Genomic DNA, 10,074 nt, shown 5'->3' on the forward strand with positions numbered 1-10,074 from the left:
CCTGTATGCTCATCTCAGGTGCTACTGGAAAGGGATACAGGTGATCTTTTACATTTTCTTCATGAATCGGGGATCCACGACTGCGCCGTTCCTATAACCCAAAGCTGGTAATGTTATCTACCATGTCCGAACTGAACCCTCTAGGGCATTCTTTTCCTAAAGCGGATAACTGGAGGTCTGGAGCTGTAGCCTGTAGTTGAACTGCGAATACAGACCTACATCAGTGTTCAGTATCAGCGGAGACCAAGACATTTGTTAGAGAGGCTTCCAAATACAAGTTTTATTCTGATTGACCTTTAAAAAAATTACAGAGCATTTCGCAGAAGAATTTGCTATGCAACTCCTATCATCGTTCTTTACATGTCAAGAAATATACATAATAGATCAGAGAAAAAAAAAGGGGGGGGGGGGGGGGGTCTACAGACTGACACGGCAACAGCCTACAACATACAGACTAAATAAATTATGAGTGCTAAGTTAACTGCTTGTAAAATCTACGATTCAAAGTCTTCTATCTCGGAGATTTGGTCGAAATGCATCTTCCGCATAAGATGAGCCTTGATATAGCACGCGACCTTCGATTCCTGACCTTGATTGAAGAGAGCTGCAGCGAAATAATTGGATTAGCTGGAGAAAGGAAAAATCTCATGAAACTCTGCTCTAAGCTAAACAGGATTCACATGTGCCCTACTGGCAATTGGTCCGACATATACCCCTTCCAGCAACAAGAGACTACTGTTTTGGATAGCGCCATGCTCCTACAACATAACTTTGACCTATAATTGATATCTTTACATACCTATAAAACATATTAAGATTATAATATCACAGAAATACTATAAACTCCGCAAATACACAAAAACTATAAAAACTAATATAATTTGGCCACAATTTTGGTGAATACCATCTATACTATTGCCACTACCCAAAGGAGTATAAACATATGCTAATCTACACTTGTTTATGATCGGCAGCCATATCAATGAGATGCAAACTTCCGCAAGAATGTCAGAAGTCAATTCAATTTATCTGCGGAAAACTAGCATGGGTGCAAGATGACATACTTTGTTATTCTTTTTTACAGGCATGGTAGTATGGTACTCCGCACAAAAACATCACTACTGAGAAAAGATCTATTTGTTTAAAGAGTCATTGACTCAAGAAATGACCAAATTAAGGATAACAATCAGATCCATACAAGTGCAGCTGAAAGGAGGCTTTTAGTTACCATCCAATGCGAAGACATCCAAGATTAACTGTAGCTTGCTGCCATATATACATACACTATATATGCAGACAAGTTTTTTTTCAATATATGAAATTATTTGTCCAAGTTTTTATACACAAACAAGTGGTAAGAAGAAAATAGGTGATACAAACCAAAGTGTGTATTCAAAGACCCATTAGCACTGAGTTCAGTGAGTAGCCACAAATTATGACATAATAGAAATATGAAAGATTTACCTTCCGTCGAGTTCTTGAAGTTCTCCAACATAGTAGATTCCTTGATTTAGACTCCAACCTCCTGGACGCAAACACTTTCCCATTGAGAAACATGCAGTAGCAGTACAAATGCATAATCTCAATAGGCAAATGAGTCAAACGTGTGCTACAATGGTAAGGAGCATTGACAACTCAACACGTTTAACGACCCTTATGATTTCAGGAAAATTATTATGAGCTTGTTGGATATTGGTAGCACTTTTGTTATACATATTTTATTTGTGATGTGAAAACACATGAGTTCTTATATAAGAAAGTTTGATTGAATTGATCACAAGATAACAACACTTACAAGTTCTCTTGCTCTAGCTTTTCAGCAATTGAAATAGCCTTTCGTCTAGACCAGCCTCCTCGTTGAGAACAAGCTTCAGCCCTCCCAATAACATGAGCAAGGGATACCTTTCCTTTTACTATGCTGTTCTGTTGACGCTGCTTGTTCCCACTTCTTCCTTTCCAACTAGTAATGCTCTCTTGGTTCAGTGATGACGAAGCTTCTTCCTCCCATACATTCTCCTTTCTTCTTTCATTTACGTCAAGAACACCATTATTTGTTTGAGCATGCCAATGCATGTGAGAAGGCCCAACTTCAATTATTTCACCCTCTGTTAGTATGTGGGGATCAGATTGCATCCATCTAGTCTTACTAGAGCTAGCTCCCTTAACAACACTATCCTTTTTAAGCCGCCTCATTAGATTCTCACCTCCAGAAGAGAGCAGACTATGTTTACTGAAGGACCTCCTCATTGTTGTGTTGGAAGAATCATTCTCAGGGTAAGGAAACATTGACGGAGCATGACTTGCTCTCGCACCATCCTTTGATTCATATCGGATTTCAAGTATTATAGCAGAACGAAGAACAGACTCAAATGCCTGCAGAATCTGAGCTCTGTAGTTTTCAGCTTTGGACTTGTTGACACGAGAGCTAAATAATAGCTGCACTGTCGGGGCTGTTGGAAGGAGAGAAGCTGATGTTAGAAAAAGGTCTGCTAGAATGACAGTCTAGCAATAGTTTACATCAGGTACTCAAGCAAAAGACCACATAAAGCTGTACAGTTGAGTTTGAGAATACTAATTAACCAGTATCAAAGGTATCGCAGTTTAGAATATATGTGCAAGGAGATAACAGTAAAAAGTTAAAGCAGTACAAATAGGATCCGACGAGCTTAGCTAGCTAGATACATTACTACTTTCTCTCGTACAGTTTTGACTTCAACAAAGTTATAACGTTTATGCTCCTACATTCAAAAGGTTGTCATCAACCCAATAATAGATACTTGATGCTTTCTTCAGAGAAAATTCTGTAATCACTGAGCCTGGATGCAAATCATCCATGAGTATTGCTTCTAACTTCAGACAAGTGCCAGTAATTACTACAGCCACCAATACCCACAGATAAAAGCAAGTAAAATCTGGCCGAATCGTCTGATTATACTGTTAACAATTATTTCGGAAAGAGATTTTCTTGAGCTCATCTGCTATGGAAAACATATTCTTGAGCAAGATCTTGCGGGGAACTTTTGCCACAATGTAACCATTGCGAACATTGATATGGATGTCAGACTGAGAACCTTACCTGTGCCTAGGCTGACAGAGCTTAGCCTTGCCTCTTTAGCCATCATTTTTTTCAATGTATCTGACTGAATACTCTCAAGCACAGCTTGCCAGATCATTTCATTTTCGGCTTTTCTGTGTTTAGTTCCCTCATTTCCTCTGACAGAACTGGTTGACAACACATGACCATTTTCTGTGTGTTCAACTGTTCTCCTTTCCCCATAAGAGGTGCCTACCACGTTACCTTTATGCTCAATTGCTGAGGTCTTTGCCATATCCCTATCAGGAAAGGAACCAACCAACCCACCATGGTTCAAACTTGTACTAGTTGATGAACTTGGCAACAGGTACTGTTTATCAGGAGCAAGCTGAAGCAGAGCAGCTGTAAGCCAGGTTGTTTTGTCACTAGAGACCCTCAACTGCTTTTCAGCTTCAGATAGTGTTTTCAAGGCCTGGCGTAGTTTTTCCATATCTTCTTTTGACACTGAAATTTATACGAAAAAAAAACTAGATTATGCCAACGTAGATACATTCTTTTAAAACAATTGATTTTCTGGCCAAGAGAACAGAGAGGCTGGAGGACAAAATATATAGTGAGTTATCCAATGGTTAAAAACAATTGCTTACAACTAGGACGTTTGAAGAACTTTCTCCTGGGCCTTTCTCGTGTAAATGCATAGGAACCAGCAAGAATGTCAGTAATTATTGTGGCAAGTTGAGACATCAGTGCTAAAGGCTCAACACCGGTTTCTGTGATGTCTCTTAGTGTCTTCACTGTGTTTACGGTGTCCGCAGATAGTGCCAGATCCAGCAAATCAACCAGTTTATCATCAGAAACCAGACCAACCTGTAAAACAAACAGGGAACACTAAAATGTTACTGTTGTCACAGAGCAGAGCTGAAGATGAAGAGCACTATGCGAACACAAAGCTATGATCTGTGACAGGGATATTAAATTTTTAACGTCCTTAAGTTCAGCTTCAGCACAGAAATAAGAATACATCAGTCAGGCAATAACACTTGCAGTTTACACCTACCTATAGGATGTTTGAATACTAGATTATATGGGGAAACGAATTTGCACACTACTTCTATCTATTTAATTATGCGACATGTTTCAGCAGCTCTCAAGTTATCAAGATCTTGACCATAAATTCTCTAGATATTTATATTCAGCCATAGAAAGTACAAACTAATGTGGCTAAAAAACGTAATGACATCCTAATGCTTGTGAGATTTCTTACCAATTCTTGGACAAGAGACAAGGAGATCCTCTGTCCCAGCAAACTGAGCTGATCAAGAGTCATCTCAGCATCCCTCAAAGACCCATCAGAACGGGACGCAATTAGCTTCAGTGCATCCTTATCAACATCTAGACTCTCGCTGGTGCAAATCCACTGTAATGTATTGACAATGTCGCACTCCCTCAACTTTGGAAAAAAGAACTTCTGGCATCTTGACAGGATGATATGAGGAAGTTCAAGGTTTGGACTGACAAGGATAAACACAACACGACGAGGAGCCCGGTCCACCACTTTAGAGATAACACTCCAAGTGTCAGCTGGCAATGTATCACAGTCATCAAATACAAACACCCTGTAGTGTGAAGGTGCTGGTGAAAGCATGACATTATCGAGGACATCCACAATGCCATCCATGTCAATGTTGCCAACAGGCCCAATCTCCATCAGGTTCCTGCTCTTGCCGAGATTGTGAGCGATGCACGACGTGCACGAGTCACAGGGCCTAGGGTGCTCGGGAGAGAGGCAATTGAGCGCCTTGGCGAAGACCCGCGCGCATGAAGTCTTGCCTGTACCATGAGGCCCATAGAACACATACACCAACCCAATCTTCCTCCTCAGGATGGCGTTGGAGAGAGCCTGCACCACCAAGCTCTGTCCAACAACGTCCTTGAATGTCTTCGGTGCGAACTTCTGCGTCAGACTCCGGTGACGCCCACGGCCGTGCTGTGAGGCCTGCGACTTGTGCCCTGACTGAGACTCAGACAGCAGGTCGGAATCCATCTCACTGGTCTGGTTAGAGAAAATCCCAAGCTCTCCAGAGTAGCTCCCGGAAATGCGGCCAATGCGGTTGCGAGCACCGGAGGTGGCCGCCTCGACGAGCAAGGGCAACGCGTCGGAGTCCGAGCTCGTCGAGGAGGCGAGCCTCTCGGATTTAACAGGGAAAAGGGGACGCGAGGCATTGACGCGGCCGCTAGAGGCCGCGGCAGCTTCAGATTTTCGCTCCGCCGCCGACTTAGTGTCGGACAGGCCACACGAAAGGCTGCGGCCGGCCATGTCGAGGATAGACTTGCCGCGGTTGTGGAGGCGCGACCAGTTCCATGGAATGCCGCACACGTTCCGCGAGTCCTGCGACACATGGTGCCGCAGCTCCTCCCCGTCGTCATCGTCGTCGTCCTCGCCGCCGTGGAACAGGTACTTGTTGCCGCAGACGGCCTCCTGGGAGCTGGAGTTGACGGAGAGAGCGGCCGCGCGGTCCGGAGGCTTGCTGGCGGCGGTGGCGCGGCGGCCGGCCCGGCGTTTGAAGCGGCGGGGCGGGCGCCGGCCGGGTTTCGGATGGGGGTGGGGGTTCTCGGCGAGCTGGTCGAGGAGCGTCTTGAGCGCCCCGGAGGTGGTGGCGGCGCCGGCGCTGCGGCGGGACTTGGCGGGGAGATCGATGTCGTCGTCGTCGGTGTCGGCGTCGGGGTCTGCCGCCACCCTGGACGACTCGACGGAGCGGCGCGTGGACGGGTCCCGGAGCGATCGCGAGCGCTGCAGCGCGAGGAGGTCGCGCATCAGCGCCGCGGACGCCACGGACGCGGGGCTCCGCCTCCGGCCCGACGACGACGCGCCCCCGCCCCCGGCTCCCGCTCCCCCGTGCCCGTGGTGGTGGCGCAGGTGGATGCAGCTCGCGAGGTGCGCGTGGCCGCGAAGGTGGCCCCCGGCCCCGCCCCCCGCCGCGGCACGGTCGGGCGCCGGCATTGCGGGGCGGCACGGCGCGTATCCTTTCCTAGCACTGCCACACACACCCACCCCGCTGCGGCGCGAGGGAGAGGGAGAGAGACGGACGCCTCCGCTAGGCCATTTGAGGAAGGGAGCGCCGGTTGGCGTATGATTATGGCGGTGTGGTTCGGAGATTTCGCCTTTTTCGTTGGATCCTGGAGGGTTTCACGGGAAGAGCGACGGAGGTAGGGGGAGGGGCGAGTCAGTTGGGCGACTAGGTGGGTGGCGAGCGGCCTCGGCCTCGTGCCGGGTGTGGGAGCGGGCGGTGCTTTCGGGGCTCGCGCCCGCGGGGTCGGGCCGTCGGGGTGGGGAGAGAAGCCTAGCCTGGGAGAGTGGGGGACTGGGGGATCAGTTCAGGACCTCACTTCCGAGCGGAGCCCAAGGGCATGGCACGCGGCCACGGGGGCATGGATTCGCCACGAGCCCATTGCTCGGCGGCTTCGGGGCCCGCGCGTCTGCGGCGGGCGTGGCCAGCCGCTGGCGCCACGGGCACTGCAGGCGAACCCCCCGGCTCGGCACAAGCGGCTGGCAGTGTTCCACTGTTGCGCCAGAAGCAGCTTGCTGTTGGAGTGCTGGTGTGAAATTGTCGCGTCGCCCCCGGAAGCCGCGGCAATAATGACACCAGCCGGTGATAAGACACGCCGGAATGTGCCGTTGCTGCGGTGCGGGCTTGGGGGTCCAGCGGTCAGTGGAGTAATTACCCCGCGGTACTCTCACGACCACTTGTTTTCCACTTTGATGATTAGGCCTCCCCAAGGTTAAGCTAGCTTGCTAGCTCATAGCATGACGTGGCATCTCCATGTCACCGTAAGCCACCACAAGAGCACGTTCACCCATGAGCAACTTCAGCGTATGATTTGGTCAGAGGGTGCTACATACCGCCGCAGCAGTGAGGTGCTAAGGCCCTATTTGAATATTAGAGATTAAACTTGAGTCCCTGTTACATCGGATCGGATATTTGATACTTGATATTAATTAGGACCAGTTACAAAACTAAATGCACATATGAAGGCTATGGGCTAAACTTTAGCAGGGTCACGTCGGATGTTCGAATGCTAATTAGAAGGACTAAACATAAGCTAATTACAAAACTAATTGCACAGATGCAGTCTAATTCGCGAGACAAATCTATCAAGGCTGATTAAACGAATCTATTAAGGATGATTAATCCATCGTTTGCAAATGGTTACTGTAGCACCACATTGTCAAATCATAGACTAATTAGGCTTAATAGATTCGTCTCGCGAATTAGACTCCATCTGTGCAATTAGTTTTGTAATTAGCTTATGTTTAGTATTCCTAATTAGTATCTAAACATCTGATATGACAGATGCTAAAGTTTAGCAGGGGTATCCAAACACCCCCTCTATCGTGGACTAATTTTTAATTCAGGTCACGTCGGATGTTTGATATCTAGAACTAATTATAAAACTAATTGCATTAACCATGGCTAATTCGCGAGACAAATCTATTAAGCCTAATTAATCTATGATTAGGCTCTGTTTGGGAAGGGGGTGTTAAAGTTAACACCCCACTTTTAACACTTTTTAACACTTTCCTATCCAAACACTTGTGTTAAAAGTTGGGTGTTAAAGTTTAACACCCCATTTTTCATAAACACATGGAGGGGGTGTTAAAACTTGCTAAAGGTGTTAAAAGTAGTCCCCCTCTCTACTTTTTCCCAGGTTACCCCTTCTCTCTCCTCCCTCTCTCTCCGCCGGCCATAAATGAGAGGGCAATGGAGTCATTTCCCACCAAAGGTGTTAAAGTTTAACACATCATCCAAACACCCTAATGTGTTGAACTTTAGCAATCTATTTGAGAGTGCTAAAACTTTAACACTTGTTAAATTTTAACACAGGGTATCCAAACAAACCCAAAGTTTAACACCCATTTTTCATAAACACAGGAGGGGGTGTTAAAACTTGCTAAAGGTGTTAAAAGTGGTCCCCCTCTCCACTTTTTCCCAAGTTACCCCTTCTCTCTCCTCCCTCTCTCTCCGCCGGCCATAAATGAGGGGGCAATAGAGTCATTTCCCACCAAAGGTGTTAAAGTTTAACGCATCATCCAAACACCCCAATGTGTTAAACTTTAGCACTCTATTTGAGAGTGTTAAAACTTTAACACTTGTTAAATTTTAACACATGGTATCCAAACAGGCCCTTAACCATGGCTAATTCGCAAGACAAATCTATTAAGGCTAATTAATTCATGATTAGCAATATTTATTGTAACATCACATGGTTAAATCTGAACTAATTAGACTTAATAGATTCATCTCGTGAATTAATCTTTATTTATGCAATTAATTTTGTAATTAAATTATTTAAATTAAATAATAGTATGTAAGGCCACGATCCCATCTTCTCACTATTCACGGCAGCAACGTCGCCGCCCAGCAGTGCGGCTGCCCTGCCTGCACCGGCCCGTGGGTTGCTGCCTCGCCATCGCGCCCTGCCTGCAGTAACGCTGCCCCTCCGCCCGCCCGCGCGTCGCACGCCCTGCAGCTGTTCTTCTGCGCCGCCGACTGCCGTCCTCTGCTGGCCATCCTGCGCGGTCGAGGTAGCAAGGCCTTGGAAGATGCGGCAGAGAAGCCGACACCGGCGCCAGCGCATCCTGGGCGAGAGCTGGTGGTGACGACGGCGGACCACGTCGCCGTTGTCGGAGCACCGGCGTCGTCCGACTCGTCCGGCCTCGTCTCCCCATGGCGCGCGCAACCGCCGGCTCATCCCTTTCGCACCGGCATCTATGCGAAGCGGAGGTAGAAGAAAGAGATGGAGGTGCTCACGTGGCGGACCCGATACTTCTTGCGGTGCGCGATTGAGCCTGTCTCTTGAGCCCACGCTAGCTCATAGTTTTTCCTCTTTCTCTCTTCCACGTCTGCAGGAATCCTAGCTATGAGCTAGCTGACGTGCCGCCGTTGGAGGAGGCCTTAGCTCCCGCCTACCACCTGGGCTGCCGACGTGTCAGATGCACGTGAGGCGCTGCGCGGTTCGCATGCACAAACCACGAAGCAGCCGTCTCGCCTGTAAAAGAAGTGCGCGTACCGGCCGTGGGTGGCGTACGCCGTCGCCTACTCGCCTCCCGGCTTTGTTGGTGCTGCTACCAGCGGCCAGCGCCGTGGGTTTCCGGGCCACAGTGCCCTCTCCGATGAAAAACGCCTCACTCAACAGTCAAAATTCATGCAAAAATCGTACTTTCTTAGTTTTAATTCATAGTACGTCTTATGATATGTTCTATTGCAAATTAGAGGTTCAAACCCGTTCTACTTTAATTCACAAAAAAAATGACAAAATTCAAATCACCTAAAAGCGGACCATTTTTACGTGCATCAGGCGGGCTGTCGGCGGCCGCGTGAGGCGAGCTGTGCACATCTGGACATCTGGTACTGTTGTGGAATAGGGCCAGGGAGAGCGAGTAATCACGCTGAGCCCGTGCTGGGTGTGGCTCGCCAATGATTTTGGGTGTTGGCAAATTGCCACGGTGGATAACTAGGGAGTAGGGTACTAGGATAGCCAACGAGGGATGGGACCTGAATGGCAGGACGACGCGCCGCTGTTGCTCGTGCTTGGCCGGTCTGGCCATCATCGGGAACGGCTACTCGGCTGGATCATTCGCACAAGGAATGCTTGTCCCGCGCGCGCGCACGTCCCTCGGCGACGAAGCGCACACTACGGCTCGGCCCAGGGGCAGACCGGGCGGTGCTCAAATCATCACTCCAGATTCTGCTGCAGCGTCAGCTGACGGAGACGGGCGGCGGTCGATTCGGTTTCTTGCCGGCGCTGCGCCTGCCAAGGAGGCGCTGAAAGCGAGAAGACAGTTCCATCTTCCATGATCAAGGAGAAGGCAGTTCTCTGTAAACACAAACAGTAAAGCAGCAACAGTGTAAAGAGCTAAGGGGGGCGTTTGGATACGAGGTGCTAAACTTTAGTAGAGTCACATCGGATGTTCGGATGCTAATTAGGAGGACTAAATATGAGCTAATTATAAAACTATTGCACAGATGGAGTCTAATTCG

At 48.2% G+C, this 10,074-nt stretch overlaps 1 protein-coding gene across 1 annotated transcript; it reads right to left on the bottom strand.

Annotated features, from left to right (window-relative positions):
* Nucleotides 1–255: 255 nt before the first annotated feature.
* LOC101761641 (protein STICHEL-like 4) lies at nucleotides 256–6,373 on the bottom strand. The gene is made up of 6 exons (XM_004969783.3): nucleotides 4,299–6,373; nucleotides 3,682–3,901; nucleotides 3,077–3,538; nucleotides 1,796–2,450; nucleotides 1,465–1,525; nucleotides 256–604 (listed from the first exon to the last, which is right to left on the bottom strand). The coding sequence occupies exons 1-6, from the start codon at nucleotides 6,033–6,035 to the stop codon at nucleotides 512–514; spliced, it is 3,228 nt and encodes a 1,075-aa protein (XP_004969840.2). The 5' UTR covers nucleotides 6,036–6,373; the 3' UTR covers nucleotides 256–511.
* Between the last annotated feature and the right edge of the window lie 3,701 nt (nucleotides 6,374–10,074).

The sequence above is a fragment of the Setaria italica genome, chromosome V (genome assembly GCF_000263155.2).
Source record: "Setaria italica strain Yugu1 chromosome V, Setaria_italica_v2.0, whole genome shotgun sequence".
NCBI classification, from domain to species: Eukaryota; Viridiplantae; Streptophyta; class Magnoliopsida; order Poales; family Poaceae; genus Setaria; species Setaria italica.